The following is a 20,744-nucleotide window of genomic DNA, read 5'->3' as shown; positions in this document are numbered from 1 at the left end:
AAAATATATGTACTACAGTGAATATGGACTTGAATAAGCTTTCCAAACAGAAGGGAGAGTTTTATAACCTTACTTCTTTAGAAATATATTTAAAGTACTAAAATAAGTAGGTGCCTTGTATACCACTTTGGATGTATACTTGGGTGTGCATTTTACAAACAGTATACAATTCCCAAATTCTATTTTCAGACAATTTTATTTCTCCACATGCTGTGTAAATGACATAGCTAGTTTTTACAAGGAAGACTTCATTTATACAAATAGCAACCATGACCAGAGTAAGCTTTCTTCTATTTTAATCATCATCAAAGATCACATTGATCACATGAATGTTTCTATCTAATATTAAGCACTTTTGCATATTCAAATGAATCAGTAATGGATCTGACAGTAACTACTTTAAATATTTTGGAAGACTTTGAGAATGTGTTTGCAGACAGCCCTCAAAGATAAAGTCATAAGCTACCTAAAACATAAACTACTGTCAGTTTAAGCTTAAACACCATAGATGGGTACTCTTTTTGCAATTTCCAAACATTAAAATGTACTAAGTTCTGTGGCATACCAGGCACAAACTGCTCAGAAGAGCAGATTTCTTTTTTGTACAAATGATGTTAACCAGTGGCTCTTAAGTAATCTTTAATTTTAGGTAACAGCAACCCTAAAGAGACTTGCCTTGAAGAAACTACTGGGTATTTGAGTGCAAAAAACTATTCCTTTTCAGGTGTTATGCTAACAGTATAAAACCTAAGGAGCTTACATCACTAGGCACTCCTGCAAACCTCAGCTAAAACCAGCCAGTTTTGAGCAACAACATAACTACATTTAAAAGGACTATATTTAATAAAGAATGTCTTTCCTGAAATCACACCATTGATGCTTAGGCTTCTTCGCTTTACAGACTCTTAGGGGTGGATGAGGGAAGAAGAAGAACCAAACGAGAAAAACAACTATTTTGTTTACTTCTGACAACCTTGAAATCTCTGAAAATTCAGCCACAGCTATATTGTCCTGATTTATTTTAGCACTGAACTGCACACTTGACTCTAAATATCCAATTAATCTCCTGTCTCTCTGCCCCTTCCTCCCCCATGGAAACTGCAATGATGGAAAAGTGCATTTTCACGTTAGGAAAAAAAAAAATAAAAATTAGTGATTTTCATTTGATTGGGCAGAACTATTTTTTTCTTAGACATTGCCGATGTATTCTTTCTTGCACAGGCTAACTTTCACAGATCAAATACAATTCTTTCCAAAGAGCAAGAGAAAAAATGTTTCTGCAGAAGCTTACTGTAAGAGCTCCTGGAAAGGTAGACTGAATTCATTCATTAGCCTTTCTAAATACATAAGATAGTTTAAGTGGGATCTTTACCTTCTTAGTACAGAAAAAATATTCCAAGCAATTTGAGAGGAACTGGACAAAAAGCTGAGGAGAGATTATTTGGCATCATGCAGTGTTGGAAAGATTTAATAGAAAATGGCTGATGTGATTATAAAGGAACAACAGAATTTTTCCTCCCTTTCCATCACCACATAGAACAGGGAAGATAGCTGCAGTATGCAGTTGAATTACCCAGGAAAAGCTGAAACCCCCACTTCAAATGCTCTTTGTCCTTTAATTTTTGTTGCTACAAACAGGGTTGGCAACTTCTGTTCAAGTGGATTTTGGAAAACCTATCATTTCCCAAAATACCAAGCAGGTGGCATACTCCAAATAATGGAGAAAGTAGTGGCAGCTACAAGACCCACCAATGAGAGTGCCTGCAGCCCAGTGAAGTCACAGAAACCCTGCTCAAGCCTCTGCCCATGAGTAAATTCTCATGCTAGCACAGATCCCACCTGGAATGATCCTCTTCCATAGCCACAGCCTTTCCCACAGAAATTACCAGAGTAAAACTGCCTCCACCATTGTGAGGGATGCTGTCCTCCAATCCATCCAGCAGTCTCATACTTCCTCCCTTCTCCAAAACAAGTCCTTGGCAGGAGCTTCCCAGCTCTCCAGCCTCCTCCCGCCCCTATAAACAGAGTCTGAACAGATGGGAATTTAGCAGCAGAAAGCCATCTACTTCTCATTATAACCATTGCATCAGAAAACCAACCTTGTTACCGTGAGTTCACCAGGACAAGCTGGCACTATGGAACTGCTAAGCCAGGACATTGGGATACAGATTGGTCAAAAAGGTTGAGAAGGCATCAAGCCCTTGACTTCTCTTCCTGAAGGCAGAGTATGGCCCATCAACCATTTGGTGGGCATCCCTAATTTAGGTATCTTCTACTACTCTTTGCCTTGTGGTTTTCTTACTACTTATGTTTCTGCTGTTCTCAAAAAACTTTCATGCTTTATGAGGTGTATGATCCCATGACACCTTTAATCTTTCCATTATGGCATTTAAGGTTTTCTTTTATCTGCATTCTGTTAATTGCTTTGCTAAAATTTAATTTCAGCTAATTGAAACATTGCTATCATACTCTAATAGCTACAAAAATTTGATAGATATATTTAGGAGTAATAAATTAGTGCTGTAACAGAATTGAACACGAATCCGTCTTCAAAGGCAGCGTCTACTGAAATTGTATTCTTGTTTTTCATTCAGAAATTCTATCTTCCTTTCCCTAATGAGTGAACAATCATCTCTGAGCTTATTCTCTACCAAAACAAACAGGACCAAATCTTGTGGCTTTGAGTAGCTCTTTTTGTTTTAAATTACATTACTGGAAAGATGAAACCGTAGTGTCATAGTTATAATTATATGATGTTTTTACTCATCTACCTGTTCCTAGTCTCTCATCCACCTGCATGGCAGGAAATGGAAGAATAAAGCCAGTTATTTCTTTAAAGGAATTTTAATTATTATTGGAATTTCGATTTCATTATCTGTTAAACATCAATAAAGTATTTGGTTCCTCTTGTGATTGAAGGGAAGGGGAAAGAGACTCTAGAAGAGAGAATAATTGGTTTGGAAATATTGCTTGGAATTCAATGATAAAGATTCTTATCCTAAACTTTAGGACATTATGTACATTATGAAATAGATGACTACTAAGAACTTAATAAACAAACTTTTAGGACCAGCAGCCATTCATAAAATATATTCAATCTTATATTTTTTATGACAGCTCTCTTGATCCAAACTTATTTATTAGGGGCCATGTGACTTAGAGGAGAACCTGATTTTCACTGAAACTGTCAAATATAATGTTTTTTCATCTCATCATATGCATGAGATTAAAAAACACTAGAGCAAGGTGATTTTAACATGTTTCCTGTAATGTAAGATGTCAATCTTTCTGAAGCTCTGTTACGTTCATAGTAGGAAAAAAAACTAATTAAGACACAGCACAGCAGATAGTTATTATAGGCAAGATATTGTTCATTCCTTTTATGGATACCAGATCTAATCTTACCAGCTCAATGAAACATCCTCAGACATGCCACAAAGCAGTAATTAATTCACAGCATTCATAAAAGTCAAAAAGTCAGATGCCAGTGTGGACTATTTCTGTGAATGAATACTCTTATTACTGATTAGCTCTCCCAGGTTTTCAGAATGCAGCCTCTAGGATCATGTTCACTGCCCTATTTTCACGTATTTTGGCATCTAGAACACTTGCAAGAACCAGTATTTTGCACATATACCATGGCAGCCTTCTGAACACTTAAAAGGATTAATACAATTAGTCTGACTGTGCCACTAAAAAGAATAAATGTACTCTGGCAGTTCTGCAGATAGAATTTAAATCACCTAATTTCCTCCAGGAAGATATGCTGTTTCTGGGCCACAAGTTCTGTATCCTCCGATTTTCAATTTTGTACCTTAAACCCAAGGCCATCTTTCTCTATAAACCACTAATACAGCACAAAGCTTGCACTAGTTGCAATTTAAACACATTTTTTGTATTTCACAAATGGAAATTTCCACCCCTGCAATCTTCTGCCTTTTGTACACCCAGAAAGAGAAAGAAAAATCCAGCATTCCTTTTGGACAATCACAGGTATATTCAACCCTTTCTTCTCCTGGGGCTCTTGATAAGAACCTTTGATTGGCATTTGATTTACTTTTCCTCACATTTTCTTTTAATGCCTTTTTTTCTCATGAAACAAAGGAGAAAGAGAGGATGAGTAGGTTGCTGTCAAGAGCTACACAGATACAGCTCTGAACAAAAGCAGTTGTAATTAAAAAAAAAAAAAGAGCAACCAAAAAACGACAGCATGTTTACAGTAAGTGTGTCTGTAAGAAATGTATACCTGAGTCTGTGGGTGGGTAGGTAGCAGGGTGAAATCAGTTCCCCAGGAAGCCTGCTAGTAAACCTTATATTAAATACACTATATAATAAACTTCCTTAAAACTCCATGAAGTCAAAATAGTCTTTAATTCACACAGCTCAGAAGGTCTGCTAGGATTAAAACAAAAACATGTAACTTTTCAAACAGAGGAAGCTTTTGAGTTTTCTAGGGATAACTGAAAAGAAGCACGGTAACTCCTCAGGTGCCCCTCTTTGCCATGGGAATTGTCTTGTTCTGCAGGCCTGGCTTCAGCATGTCCCATAACACTCCACTACCTTCTACGTTCTGTCATTAAACTGAATTTTCTCTGTGACAAGAGCAACCTGTGTGTTGCTGGGTTTACCCCAGCCACACACACAGCCACTCAGTCCCTCACCAGCAGGAGAAAAGAGAGGATCACAAGGGAAAAAGCTATAAAACTTGTGGGTTGAAAAAAACACCAGTTTAACAGGGAAAGCAAAATCCACATACACAAGCAAAGAAAACAAAGAATTCATTCAGTGCTTCCAATGCAGGTGTTCAGCCATTTCCAGAACAGCAGGGCCCCATCACAGATAACAGTTATTTAAGAAGACAAACAGCATCACTCCAAATTTTCTCCATGTTCCCCTTTCCCCCTCCATTTTATATACTAAGCATTACATCATATGGTCTGGAATATCCCTTAGATGAGTTCGGGTCACCTAGCCTGGCTCGATCTCCTCCACCTCCCAACACACCCCTAAATTCCCTGCCAGTACAAAAAGCAGAAAAGGCCTTGGCCCTGTGCAAGCCCTGCTCAGCAATAACACAAACATCTCTATATTACCAGTCCTGTGTTCACCACAAATCCAAAACACAGCCACACACCAGCCACTGGGAAGAAAATTAACTTTACACCAAGAAAAAAACAGCACGCAGTTATGAAAAATTGAATTCTCTCTTCTATTGCACTCCTGTCATCTGTAACACATCTTGGCTATGTTTTGTGGAGCTCCTCTGTGAACCAAAGCGCCACCATCCAAGAAACTACACCCTCATTCCAGGCACCTTTGATTTCCATTGATTATCCTTCCAGTGGGAGCATATTCTAGTTGAAGCTGTATGATAACATGCTCTTGACCAGACCAGATCATGGTCACCCATAGATTTACTGAATGCTGCTTCATTCAGATAATTTTGCTCCTGCTATTCACACAAGGAAAAAAGTTGTCATGGGTTTTGGGCTTGGTTGGCTTTCTGGTTTTGATATTATTAAACTAATTATAGAACTTACTGCAAGTAAATTGTTTTGATCTTATAGTTCAATTAATAATTAATCAAAATCAGCACGTGCTGTGCCAAGAGACCAGGTCTCTGCCCTTTCCTCAACCCCACCTCATTTCCCACCTGTATGCAAGCAAGCAGAGTAAAACCCAAACAGAGATCTCTCATACAAATGTGATGAGAAAAGAGAAGCAAGGCTGGAACATGACTACTTCTGGAAACCTATCACTATACCAAGTCTGAAAAGAGATTAAGCCAGAGAAGCAACAGGTAACAAACTGGAAGATCATGAGATCAGGATCTGTCACTGACAAACTTTTTATTGAAGTCACAGCTCAATGCTGCACTCTTCCCTTCTCATTTTTACTTTAAATTAGAAAAATATCTTTAAAAAAAAAATAAATAATAAGCAACTTTTTATAAAAAAGAACCAGGGAGGTTCACACCTCCTGGGGGATTTATGACCTTGAGAAAACCACCCAACAATTTCATGTCTGCACAACAGAGCATGGCAGCCTATCTGCACTGTAGATACATTGCTGCAGTGGGTTTTTAAATACTCTTAAAGAATTTCACACATTTAATAAAGACTGACAAGCATACAATTCATTCTGCAGGTCATCTGCTACACAGATATGTTTTCCATCCCTTCTCTGAACAACTTTCTTTTGTTAAAACAAGGTCAGTTTGGATTATCAGACGCTATTCTGTATTACCAAATCTTCTCAGCTGAAATTATAATCGATCCATGATCCTCTCATCTATTTATGTGTTTGCAGCATTTTTCACACAACTCAAAAATTAAACAAAGAAAGTAGCCATATTCCACCTCTGTGGGAAGACTGCACAGGCATTTTACAAAACTGTGGATCCTTGCTCAAATACCAAGAATCCAGTGTTACACAGACTCACTGAGATGACAGCTGTCATACAAACAATATTATCTTTACAAGTAAATTGTTCTGCTAAGGCTGCAACGTTATCATATTTTTAGGTAAGTGACTAGGAGCTCGGATCTTTTAATATCTATTTTGTAGTCATTTTACCAATTAGACTCTTACAGTGCTTTTAAATAAATTTACAGTTAAAGCTGTAGCTTAAGTAAGTGTCAGCAATTTATGTGTTTCTTTGAATTGCATTTGTTTATATCACCATGATACCTGTAAACATTAATTTCCATGCCAAATGTATTTAACACCAGAAATGGTTATCACAATTTGTTAAGAGCACTGAGACAGTTCTTCTTTGATCAACAGTGTAACAAGGGGCAATCAACCTAATCTGCAAGAGGCTCCTAATAACACCACTGGGGACAAAGCTGTACTGCTGTATTTCCTAATCACAGTAGGAAATACAATCAGTTCACTGTAAAAATCCCAACAAGCCTCCAAATCCTTATTTTTGAAAATTCAATTGCCTAAAGGACTGTGAAGGAGTAAGAGTCAATCTACAAGAAGCTTGTTTGACACAGTAAATTTCCCCACGATGCTCATCTTTTTCACATCTTTTTGCAATGGCACAAGAGAAATCCTCAATTCATACTAGCAGGGTTTCTCATCATGTACCACAGAAGGATTTTAATTTAATAACAGGATTAACATTAACTGTATTTGAACCCTCTCTTAGGTAAAATATTTATAGAGGAGTGATTTTTCCAGTGTTAGCCATGTGATATTTTGTGCAGTACCGTTGTTCTGTAGGAGTTGTTCTGTAGGAGTTGATATCACAGAGACAAAAATTGACTCAAGAAGACAAAATTATGAACGTGCTGTTATTTAAGGAAGGAAACAAACAAGAAAAAAACCAACACCCAAACTACCATGCAACCAGATGGAAAGAGCTGCTTGATAAACCGAACTCTTGCAGGGCAAAGGAAGATGGCTTCTGTTGATTGAACATAACAACTGACCAGTTCTTGAAACATCTATGTTGTAAACATTTTGGTTTTGCTGCCAAATGCTGTTTTGCTCCACAGTATAATGCTGCATTAACCACAGTGTGACAGTCAGGTGGGTTTCTTCCACCCTCATGACAGCCACACACCAAGAAATGAAGGTGTTACTTGATTCATTTAAAGGAACAGAACTTCCTTAACCCAAGTTCCTTTAGCCATTCTAAAGCCTAACTTCATTTTATGAAAACTATACCTCAACTGGAAAAGAAAACCAAAAAAAAACCAAAACTGATGGGGCTGGTGTGGCTGAAGAGTACAAAAAGTAGCACAGCACAGCTTATGTACTTTATATACCTGCAGGGGTATCTTTCCAGATGAACCCTTTGATGAATTTCCCTGGCAGCACTTTAAGTTTTGGAATGTAGAGAAGTCAGGTTACAAATATCTCATCTACATTAATCTGCCTTTCGATTAAGGCAGGCACCAAGAACAGTATTAGTCACATTGATTAGGATGGCAATTTCAAATTAATACTTCAGTCACTGGACTGAACTATAGATCAGTCCTCTATGTGCACACAGGATGCTTTGGAATGGACCTGAGGAAGAGTTAATCCTTCATTAACAGGGAGACAAGTGGCATGGTCCATCTGACATTATCCATCCATCTCTCCAGCCATTCATCCGTTTTTAATTGGACACCTCAGAAAGCCTGGAATTGCAGGGCTCATGCTCCCTTTCACTCTTGCTGCATGACATAATAAGCCCCAAACTCTGGCCCACAAGAATCTACGGAATCACCAGACACATGGAGCAGGTGCTTCATTTGCTTCTGACCTTTTCTTTAAGTCAAGTGACTGTTTCTTGACTACTTCTTTCTCTGCCATTAGGCTCACACTGCCATTAAATGCCAGCTTTGCTAGCAGTCACCTCTTTCTTACCTTTCTCCTGACAAACTATCCACAGTCAGAGGCACAAAGGCACCTGAAAAAGTGATCAGCTGCACTCCAGTTCACATTTAGTTATTTTTTTTAAACTGCCTGAAGTTTAAGAGCCTGAAGGGATGAATCTGCTACAATTGGGCAGTCAAATGTAGATGCATCACAGAAGAACATCTGATGTCCTTAAAATCACTATCAAAAGCCAATTTAAATTAAAACGGGTGAGAGAAGCACTTACTTCGATTCAGTTTTGCCTTTTTGGACCCTTCTGAATCCTCTTTCAAGGTAATTGCAGCACAAAGCCTGCTTGCACTCTTGCTTTGAATGATTCATAGAGGCTGCAGGACATTTGTATGTACAAGTCACCATGATTTCCATAAGCCACAAAATAAACGCATGAATACACGAGAAGAGGGATTAAATAATGACAGACACACCTCATCTCCTTGAGCCACCAAAATTTTTGTCTGCCATTTATGTTTCCACACTTCAAGCCCTTGGCAGGCAAATACCCAGTGGGGAAAAAAACCCAGAAAATAAAGGAACTCACTTCTTTATGAGATGAGAAGGACTCCATAGATAGAAAATAAAGAACTATATGAAGGAGTATTTAACACTCTACATTTCCCATCAAATAATACGTTACGTATTTGTATGCTTGTATATACTAATTATTTTTCATGTTACCTTTCTGTTCCTATAAGCAAAGAAGTTTCATTATAATACAGAGAACTGAAACATTACACAATACCAGTGACTTCTCTGTTTAACGCTCTAATGAAATTAAAGCTATCTAAAAAAATACTATATATTTCTCAGATGCCACTTCTTTATTTAAAGAGAAATTATCTTTCCCTGCACCAGACTGTGAATGGGGAAATCTGTTTGCAGCCTGGGCTTTACTTCCCAGAGCTGCAGCAAAGGAATTGCAGAATTCTTCTTCTGAGTGGGAATATTAGCTCTTTGAGCAAGACCCAGGTCAGTGAGGAATTACAAACAACTGGAAACTGAAGCCAGGAAAAGCAGGATCAGTTCCCCAGCCCAAGACCAGGACAGCGTGCAGGGTTCACTGATACAAATACCTGAAGCCTCTTTCTGTGAAAGGAAGATAACACCTCTCCACCCTGTAGGAATGTTACAAGGATTAGTGTTTGCAAAAGCCTCTGCACCTCAGAATTAATTAATATTTATGATGATCAGTCCCATCAAATTTGCATACTGAAGACATCTAGTTAACATGTGAGTAGCATTTATTTGACTGTGGTACTGACACATAAAAAAATGACAGCTTCATAACATTTGTTAATTTTTCCCCAATTAATTTCATTTACTCTAAGGACCTCTCTCTGTCTAAGAGGTGAGCAACGCTTTATAAAATAGATTAAACCCAATATAATGCTGACTTAATTTATGGACAGCTATTTCTATGGGATTTTTTTCTTGTTATGATAAGGAATTATCATTTTGCTAACAAATTTGCATTCATCTTCACACATCACTAAGGATAATTATGGAAATGAAGAGTACTGGAATCATCCATTCTGTGGCTGTAGAAGGGAAAAGGATAGAGATATTCAGAAGAGGAGATGAAAGCAAAAGGTTTAAAGAATTTATAACTTAAAAGCCTATATATATTATTAATTCAAAACATTTATAAACATGGCAATAAATGTCAAATACACAAACTTGCAATTGAAGGATCATCCTCAAGAATACAGCAAAGCATAAAGCAAAATATTGAAGATAGAAGAAGCCACAAGTAGCATTCTGGCCATTTCTTATTCTGACAAATACCTCCCCCTATCACAGCTAAAGACTTTGATGCTTAGAGCTGAGGTGGCCAAATGACACATTATGATCTGCTTGTGTCATTCCAGGCCACAAGAAAATATTGCTTTCATTCCAGGTCCTGAAATATTTGGCATTTCCATGGTAGAGGAAAACTGTTTCTTGTCCAAATTTAATTGTGTATTGATATGACAACTCTCATTTAAGTGATCAAGTCGTACAAAATCCCTCTTTCCAGTGCTGCTCAGCAAGCAAAGCTCACTATGGGCAAAGTAGCAAACCCAGAATTGCCTACACAAAGATGCCAGCCTATTAGGCTTGCAACTGCACAAAACGTTTATATCCAAAGAGATTAAAGTTTTGATCAAAGAAAACTTACCTAGAGGAATCCAAACAATCCCTGAGAAATATTAATAAAGTCAACTTTATAGTTCAAGTTCTGCACTCACACAGTATCCCAACTTCATCCTACTTCACATCTGCAGAATGAAACCAATATTCAACAGCTTTAAACTTTCTCTCCTAGTACTAAAAAATTGATAATTTGTGTGTGAAAATCTCCTACATTCAGTAATACTGGCATGCCAAACTAACTATTTTAAACTTCACTGTCACCAGTTTTCTTATTTGTTTTTTCCCTTGGTTTCCATTGCAGCTGTTCTTCTATGATACATAATTATACCCTGCAGATTTCCACTCAGACTACGTTTCCTAAGCATTTTAAATTTGATGCAGACATACCAGTCTGAAAATGGTAAGGCTTTAGGCATTTTATTGAACAGCAAACAAAAAACTTCAGGAAACATCTTTGTTTCATGTTGCTTGTAAAAACTATTTCATCTTCATTCCTAGATTTTCCCTTGGCTCAGCTGTAGAGAAATATTTCTGCCCTCCCCGGAACTTCGCCTCTTTTTACTGATTTATTGAAATAAACTGGCAAATTATTAGAAAAAACAGAAATAAATATTACTCTGTACAGTCATGTGGAAGATGATGTGCTTCACCTGTTCACTTAAATACGAAACTGTGTAGAAAAACCCCAAATAAACAACAATCAGTCACACTTGTTCAGTCCTTTCTTGGTTACTGACAACATCCAGCAATGTGATGATTATAACAAATGGTAATCAGATATGTACCTAAAGAAAACTTTTTTCCACTGTGCCCTCCTTAATCTTAATTTAATCTTTCAGAACTCTGATGACAGATGATAACTCTAATGATGCAATTTTCACAAGGCTACCCATAACAGTGTACCACACAGCTGTACAAGTCTAAAATGCTAAGAAAATATTATATAAATTAAAAATTTTCTATTCCTTCTCATCTGTAGCATTCAGCTCTGCTTGAAAATATCAAATCTAATAAAACTGCTGAATATTTAGCTCATTATTCACCAAAACAAAATGAAGTGATTAAGTCTTCTGAGGGGCTTTTCCCCCCTTTATCACTCCTTCAACCACAAAGGTTGTGCTTTTTCCAATGGGCCGCCTTTTTTTTTCCCGTAATTTTTTTAATTGAATAATTTATTAAGAAATAGTTTAGAAATTAAACTTGTCCAAAACTTAGCAAGGTTTTCTTAAATTGTCAGAGTTATCTGTTAGATACTCACAGTAGGAACGGAGTTTTCTAACAGGTGCTCCTCATGACAACAATGCAACAAACCCTCAACCTTAAGACTGGGTTTCCAACATTTTAAAAATAATTAAAACTAACACTTTCCATTGTCTCCCTCCCCAGTGCATTTCAGGACTCTTATTAAAATCTCTGATAAATGAAGAAGCCTGAATAAAGGTTTCTTATTCTGCACACATGAAGAGACATAACTTTTCTGGACTAATATTAAGAGCCAGTTAATACAGCCACATTTAAGAAGATTTCAATCAGCAAAGATATTCTTTTACCTGTCCTATTTTTAAAAAAGTGTGAAAAAAAAACTTTATGGTTCTTTTAAAAATAGTAAGTCACCAGAAAGTCACCTTAATCATAAAAATATCTTTCACTACCAATAATCAAAGTATTGAACCATTACAGGAGCAAGGAGAAGGGCAGAGAAGAAACTGAATGCACATACTATGGTTTAAAATCAGAGTACACCATACCTTTCAAAAACAAGAAATTTACTCCAGTACTACCATAATGTTGTTATAATCTTTAAATGCAGGGGAAAGCATTTTTTTCCTAACAGAATTAGCTTTAATGTTATACAACAATGCAAAGATTGGTGGAAAGAGGAGCTGCACTTCAGAAGTCTCTGCCTAACAATATAAGTCACCATTGTACCAGGCAATCAAAGCCTCCCAGACAAGACACATTCCCCAGTAAAATTAAACAGCTCATTATTAACATGTGGTTCACAAACTTACCAAGAGGAAGAGCATGACCAAGTGACCAACTTAAATGGAAAGAAACCAGGAACACAACAAAAATCAAACTACAGCACAACAGCTTTCATCACCTCTCAATACTTGCCTCTGCCAGAAAGTTAGCCAGAGGAAAGGCAGAATAGATCTTTCAGAAGTGGCTCAAGGTGTGTCTATGTGTCAGCAATTAGATCTTGCCTTTAATTTCAGTTAAAGGCTGCCTAAATTGCTCACAAAAATATGTTTCTTTAAACTCTCGGTGAACATTTTCAAAATCAGTCAGTTATTTTTAGTGTCATACTTTTGAGACATTTAACTTGATAAGGATTTCAAAATGCCAACCCTCAATTTCTTACTGTAATGGATTATGTCTGAAAACACGTGGCTGGGTCATTAGCATCACTCAGTACTAGTGAAGTTGTTTATATATATTCTAATGGAAGAGTCAAGGATCAGATGCTTTTCACTTAAAACCATTAATTTGACTAAGTCAAAACTTTTGGTCAAAAAACATGTCAAGTTTCCATGCCTATGATTTTTCAGATGCTTTCTGGAGGAAAAAACAGCAGTCCTTGTCCAGAAAAGGAGAGAGAGACCTGCTACAGTGAAAATACACATCTAAGATGTATAAAACCCATTTTCAAGTCCCCAGTCTAATTTATCCTAGGAAGAAAACATTAATTGCTCTAACACATACTGGAAAGTGAATAATTATTATTAAATAAACTCCTGCATTGCAAACAGTTCTACATTTTCACTGACCATAATTTATGAAAGCACTTGAATTTTATCTCATTTACAACAGCAGAAAGTACTCTTGGGTTGAAATAGTCAAAATGGATACACATTTTCACCTTTAAAATAGTTGATAGGGTTAAAATGGTCAACACAGATGAGCATTTTCACTTCTAAAGTAATTGATGCCTCTGACATAAGCCATGCCATCCATGGCCTGACAGCACATGCCACTACAGTCAGTGGGCATTGTGCCATTGATTTAGATGAAATTTTACTCCAAAAACTCTATAATGATTCTGCTCACTAACAAAAAAAACCAACCCCAAAAAATCCTAAAAAAAAAAAAAACAAGCGGAAAATAAAACCCATTTATCATATTTAGAAATGCCTGATAAGAAAAGTTCGCTGTTTGACCATCCAGGTACGCCTCTGGCACTACCTGAGCTGGAACTTAGGAGGTTTTGCAGCTACACCCTCCACCAGGTTTCCCAGAGCAGTCTCAGAATTCCAGACCCTCAATACCATTTAATCATTCTGCAATAACAAAATAACAACAGCTCCAGCTGGTGTCTCCAAGGAGCAACCCCAAACAAAAAACATCCTGGGTTTTTACACCCTGACAGTCTGAGGTCAGTTAAGTCTGGAGTCACCAGCTCCTGAGTGCCGGGTCCCCTGGCTGGGCCACAGGGACCTTTGTGTGTCTCTTGCCCAGGGTTTGGGCTCCTGCCCCAGAGCTGAAGCTGCAGCTGCACCCCGAGCTGCCTGCGCTGAATGGATTCCTCAACACACCAAAGCACTCCCCCAGATTTACTGATCCCTATCAGTCCCAAGACAGGGAAATTAGGAGGATTTACAGTCTGTTTTGAGATGATTAGATAAGCACTGTAAGTGCTCTTACTGGGTCTATCAGAATCCTCCCATTGGAGTTCCAAGAAAATCTTTTTTCATAGTCTTAGTGATCAAATCTTGGCAGCAACCTATAATGTTACAAGTTTTATGATTTTTAAATCTTGGATATAGAGTACTCAGCAGGAAAAGCTTACTTTGTAGGTACATATCAGAATTCATTGTGTGAGCATGTGTCTGCCTGAGGTAGGGAACCGGAATGAACCCAATATTTACCCTTGCAGTGCTGATTATGTAAGTTATGTTGGAAACCCTGTTATCTGAAAAAAGTGATGATGATCCTTCTGCATGCCTTTGTTGAAGCATCACTTGTGTTTCTGGTCGCTTTTAAAGATTTTGATAAGACATACATTAATCATTTTCCTATATGTGGCTCACTAAGTAAATAACTGAATTTATAGCATTAAAAGCCTCAGTTTTGCCTAAGATAGGAATTGTAATTTTGAAATATTGCATTAGCGGTCAACCTATGATGAAAGCTTCAATAAAATAGGGGTGAATACACTAAAAAATGCCTGTACAAAAAAAATTGGAAAGAAAGGAAACTATGATCAAGGCACAGAGGTACAAAGAAATTAGACAATACATGTGTAGTTCCCAGTCTCATTGCTGATCCTTTCAGTCATTAGTAAATATTAGTAAATATGTTAGTATTTAGTAAATATATCAGTGACATTCAGAAATTACAGCTATTGTACCTACACTTTCCAGAATAAAAATATTGTTTTATTTACTCATTAAACAGGTGATGTGGTTCTATTCAGACAGACTTCCTGGCAGAGCTCTTTTTCTTAGGAAAAATGTGCATAGAGTTACTGAGAAAAAGGAAAAGACAGTGAATAAATGCACAGAAGCTTCTTGTAACAGGGTCCATAGTACCTACTTCACACTCCTCCAGAATACAGTGCATTTCAAGATCTCATATCCTATGATGATAAAGACTGTGAAACAAATCAGATGTTTTGAGAAATGACAAAATGGAAGGCTTGCACCAAAGGCAGAAAGCTGCTGTGCTGACATGACTTTTAAAAGTCTGTGCTATACCAGTAAGACATAAGGAGTCAAAGAAAGGAAATACTGACATGGGAAATAACAACTGAGAGTGGGAGGAATCGATTAAACCACTGAAGAATGGTGACAGACTGGTTTAAAATAGCCTGGAGATTGAGGCAGCAGAACAGTAAAGGTGGGGTAGTGTGAGTCATACTTCTACAACTCTACTCACTTTACTAGAAATATCAAAAACATCTCCAAAACAAACAAAAAGCCAAAACCACAGAGGCTTCAGATGCTTCTCAGCAGAAGCAGCAATTCAGCTGGAGGGTGGAATGAGAGGGACGAGAGCTAATGAGGCCTCCAGCCCACTAAAGAGCATCACTGAACCCTAACCCACTGTACCTGCCATGGGGTCACAATGCCTATGTGATTATTTCAGTCTGTTCTGAAAACAAAGCAGTGCATTAAAATCTTCTTATTTAAGGAAGTGTCAGCAAACATTTAAAATACTGGAAATAGTGCATTTAAAGTAGACAGAGTAAATAAGCTGGATGTATCAAGCACCATAGGAAGCCTTTGGAACTATAGGCCCAGCTTGCTGCCATCATTGCTGAATAAGTCAGGAAAAGAACTCATTCTACACCTAGAAATATAAAGTCACACTCAAAGATGAGTTCCCTGGGCTAACAAGCAATCATTACAGTGACTTTCGTATTGATTATTCCAAATATCTGCAGTAAAATTAAATTGTGATTACAGAGCAAATGGAAAATGTATCTCTTGCTAATTGTAGGCACAAATGTAATGAGCTGCCAGAGTCATGTGCATAAGTGACTGCAATGATTTGCATTTCCAGAGCCTGTAAAGCTGCAGGATGAATGGCAAAACTCTAAGTATAGACATTATTTAGTAAAGATTGCACTTCAGTAGACCTACACCAGTCGTAACACTACTGAGGAATGCCAGCTTTTGCTACTTGACCTGCCACTTCTGTTTTCTTACTCAAAGAATTTGCATCAAGGGTATTAATTACAGAAGTCAGAACACAGAAACAATGAACGCTGACGGAAATTCTCAGCTCCCTCGAAGGAGAAAGGAAATAATGTAAGAATTTTCTTCTTTCATTTAATGCCAATTAGCAAAGCATGGTTGAGATTAATCATAGAGCTGAAACACAATTAAACATCGCTACAATAAATTACTATTATGGTTATTATTTACAACTTGGCTGTGGCTAATAACCAGTGAGACTGATGCTCATTACAACAGATAATGTATAATTAGCTAATATTAGATATTTGATGTACTAAATGGCTGTCATAGATCTCATCTTAAAAGACTGTCACTACATTTTCAAGTTACTTAAAAATAATAAAATACTATTATAATAAAGTACAGCATAATGAGTAGGAGAAAAGAACAGGTTCTAAAAAATGGATGAGACATTGCTTGGTAAGTTGACCTTTTAGAAATACCCACTCCTTCACTTATCTTCTAAACAAAAGGCAGGATTATTTTAATTCCAGTTAATGAGGGCAGATATAAGTGCTCATAATTAAAAGTCACTCACATTTGAGCCAGCTACAGTTTTGCTATTATAACATAGAATAACACTTGAGTTAAGATTGCATGACAAATACCATTCTTCTCCATTATATTCCAAGTTCTTCGTTCTGAAATATTTAAATTGTGACATAACTTTTTCCCACAAGACAGAGACCTAATTCTTCAAGAAATATTATAAAGGAACAGAAGAAGAAAACTTCTGTTCAAAAGAAGATCCTACCTACATGGAAATTTAAGTGCAAAACCACCAACAGTGTTCTTTCCTGAGAGGAGAAACAAACTTCTTCCACAATATAGGAGAAGATCTTCCTAAACTCTTTTCTAAAGAGTTTTAGCCATGGAAAAGAGCAGAGAACTGAAAGCTGGAATATGACATAAAAATAACACTCACTAAAAAGAAATGCCTATGATGGCTTTATCAAAAATGGTTGTAGAAAAGTTTTGCAAAAGTGTCTGTGTACATGGCTGAACTGGGTTTTTCCCTAAGATTCTGAAGGGCACAGCTAAGGAAGACTGCTCTGAACATCTGGGTATTGCTACCTGCACAGGGAGAAGGAACCCAAAGCCACACAGAAATTGGCTGTACTGGCTGCTGTGCTAAGTTGTTCCTTCCTCAAGGAAAACCAAATTTACTATTTACAACGCTTACAGGGGATAGGTCACTGAATGGCATGACCTATATGTTTATCTGCTAATTTTCTCATGGCTGCTTTAGGATTCAACAGCTCTGGAGTTGGCTACCTTTACTTCTTACCCAATTGTTTTGTACTCCTTTTGCTGGCTATCAGTGATAATCTTTTAAAGGTGCTGTCTTGATATAAGTAAAGCCCAATGACTCAATTAAAGTAATGGTGTATGATGGATTCACGTGGACTAGGTCTTGCTGCACTGGAAAATATCTTCCTCCAAACACTCCTGAGCAGGGTCTTACATGATTTGGATCTTTCTGCTACAAGTCACATATACTGGGAGAATGGTAGCTGAGATTGGTGTTAGCAGAGCTGAGATGCAACTTACAAATATTTCCAGGGAAATCTGGTTTCTAACTTTCATTAGATTAAATTCAAAATCTTACAATGGTTTTGTGCAAGCTTAGGTTCTCCATATTTTTCCAGCACATATCCTGTGGGACTAAGAGTGACAGGCATCTGCTTTGGTGAAGTTAGATGTCCAAGAAGACTATGGTGACAGGATTTGCATTCTTACCTTATGCAGAAATGCAGACTTTCTTTTGAAGGAGAATTGTTAAAACCCAAGGAAGGACAGTTCCCTTTCTTGGTGTAAAATGAGATATGATTGAGAACACAGGCCTGGTTTCATTTCACAGTCTAATATAAAAGCTCATTAGCTCAGAGAACTTCAACTGTCCCAAAGAGAGGCAGTTTATAGGGCCCTGCTTCGTTACACCTGTGTTTTCAGAACCACAGAATGGAATTTCTTTTTCAATCTCCTTCTCAACAGCAAGGATATAGGAAAGGTTATTATCATGTTGCTAAGGGAAATGCACCATCACATCATCAAAAGCCAATATTATTGACTGACAGTATTCGGAGAGGGTTATGTCTTGTAAAACCAGTCATTCACATTAGAACTGGAACAACAGTGCTCTCTCTTGAAGTGAGTGAAGGAGAAATAACAGAAAATGTTACGTTTTATATTATTTTTATTTCTACTAAATGCTGTGAAATGCACTTAACTTTTTCCTGGTCTGACCTCCATTTTACTTGAATTGCAAAGGAAAATGTTTCCCGGTTTGAAAACTGACTGAAAATGAAAGATTAAGTAATGCTCTCTGCCCTATTTTTTCCGTTTCTTTTACCATTTCTACCAGACTTTTAATATAAAAAAAAATCTTTATTGCTTTGTTAGAGCAACTATTCCACTTCAAATAAGCAATTTACAACCCATTTTGGGTTATAGGAGCACCATTTCCTTCAAAAATAAAGGCACTACAATGTACTGTAGTGCACGCAACACAAACAGAGCAATGTTTGATTACTTCAGCATGAGAATTATTAAGTTAGATTTTCCTACCTCTTACACCTTTATCTGAGCTGAGCAACCCATTTCTTTGTACATGTCATATCTTAGTGGTTTTCCAGGCACTGGGAGACTCAACTACTGAATCTGACTTTGAATGCTGAGCAGACTTCAATGCACATTTCAAGTGGTGTTCCAAAGAAATAAAGATGTGTACCCTGGTATCTTGGCACAAAATTGGTCAATTTCAGCCAAATCTGACTGAGATGGGTCTTAGGAGTGTTAAATCCGAAGGAGGAATAAGAATCAGTGAATAGCTGATCACTGACATCCAATCTGTACCTCCACTGATGAAACAACTGAGCAAGCACAATCCTCAACCCTTCTAATAGCAAGAATCAGCTGGCTGGTTGTACAACTGTTGCACAAATACTGAAAATATGGGGGAAAAAAGGGAGTTTCTTTTCTGGGCTTGGCCAGGTCTGAAGGACACTGTTATTTTTTGTGCCGGAAGAAGTTCAGGGCAGACAAAAACTTTCCATCATCAAACTTATTTAATTCCAGTTACTCAGCTTTAACTTAGCATCATCACAAAGTGACTAAAGCTCAATCCAGTCAACTGATTGTATGCACAGAAAATGTGCAAACTTACTTGGGAGAGGGAAAACTTTAAAAGGGACGTTCCTGTGAGTGTAACTTAGTCCGTATTATGGCACCTACTGAGTCAATGGTGCCGAAAACCAAAGTTCCTCTTCCTTATCTAAGCAAACACCTGGAAGCTGACCTCTTTGCTAGATGCTGCAGCACTGCTCTGAGTACCTGGGTGGCCTCAGGAGACCTCCTCCACAAGTTAGGATCTGCCTAAGGCTAATCTGTGTCCCAGGGATGGATACCATGGTGTCAGCTGAAAAAGTGGCACACAGCAACTCACTCATCACAGCTTAAACCTCATGAAGTTGTGGACATTGTCCCAACATTTATTATTAACTAAAACTCCAGGTCTGTGGCTTACACTTGACTTATGCCAAAACTGTTCTTTAACAGACCTTTAATGCCTCCTGAATCCTTGGAGAAACTAATCATCATTTTGTTAAAAGATATACGTGAAATACAAAATAAAGAGAAAATCTGTTGATGACACACACTTACACAGGAATGCACATATCCAGATGGGATAACGGATAACAATACAGTCTTACAAATAACAGCTCACAGCTGTAGTCCTCTGGAAAAACATTCAAAACCAACATTGTATTCTAGGTATTTCTTGAAAATTGTATGGACACAGAATATCTTGTGACATCACAGTAATTTGAAGAAAAGGAAGAAGTAATAATAGCATTTCACAGTATAGCAAGTAACATGATAAGCCAAGATTAATAGACAATATTTATGATTAAATTAATTAACTGTACCTTGAAAAACGATGGCTCCTCAGGAAGGGGGCTAACAGGGAGGGAGGTTGTGCTACTGGCTGGACTCATGTCTGTACTCTGAAAGAAAAGCACACAGGAGTTTGCATTTTCAATCAAGTTCTATGGACAACTTTTTTACATTTTGGGGAAGGGTGAATGAAAGAGCTTGGAAACAGCACTGAAAATTCAACAGAATTAGACTGACAACTGCAACCTGTACTTTATTTGCTTGTAATTAGTTCAAGTATTTCACTAATGGGTAAGTACTTGCATTTTATTTTGAATTAACTCCCCACTCAAAGATGGAAACATGCACAAGTACACAAACACACAGTTTGTATTTGTTCATATAGAAAAATTTATTCTGCTTGAAAGAAAGTATGACAAAATTTTAAATTACTTTTGGGATGGCTCCATAGTATATTTAGAAGGAAAAATTAAGAGGAAAGCAATATATTTCACAAAAATATTCTGTTCAATGATTAAAAAAAGATCCTATTCACATGAGTCAATACACCTTACAAACAAGCACTAATACAAGAAAAGAAACAGTGAAGACCAAAGTTAATAAAAATAGTTCAGCATACTTCAATGGATCTGTCAAGTCAAAATGCCTGAAAGATTGACC

The 20,744-nt window shown here is 37.2% G+C and overlaps 1 protein-coding gene across 3 annotated transcripts in view; it reads right to left on the bottom strand.

The window, feature by feature from the left end:
* The window catches only part of CCSER1 (coiled-coil serine rich protein 1), a 608,967-nt gene that overhangs the window by 295,847 nt on the left and 292,376 nt on the right, over positions 1-20,744 (bottom strand). For all 3 annotated transcript variants that reach the window (XM_015625457.2, XM_015625458.2, XM_015625460.2), the window contains exon 7: positions 20,117-20,194. In XM_015625457.2, coding sequence (XP_015480943.1) covers positions 20,117-20,194 — 78 coding nt within the window. The remainder of the gene's footprint in view (positions 1-20,116; positions 20,195-20,744) is intronic.

Source organism: Parus major, chromosome 4, assembly GCF_001522545.3.
Source record: "Parus major isolate Abel chromosome 4, Parus_major1.1, whole genome shotgun sequence".
Lineage (NCBI taxonomy): Eukaryota > Metazoa > Chordata > Aves > Passeriformes > Paridae > Parus > Parus major.
This window is presented reverse-complemented; position numbering and strand designations above follow the sequence as displayed.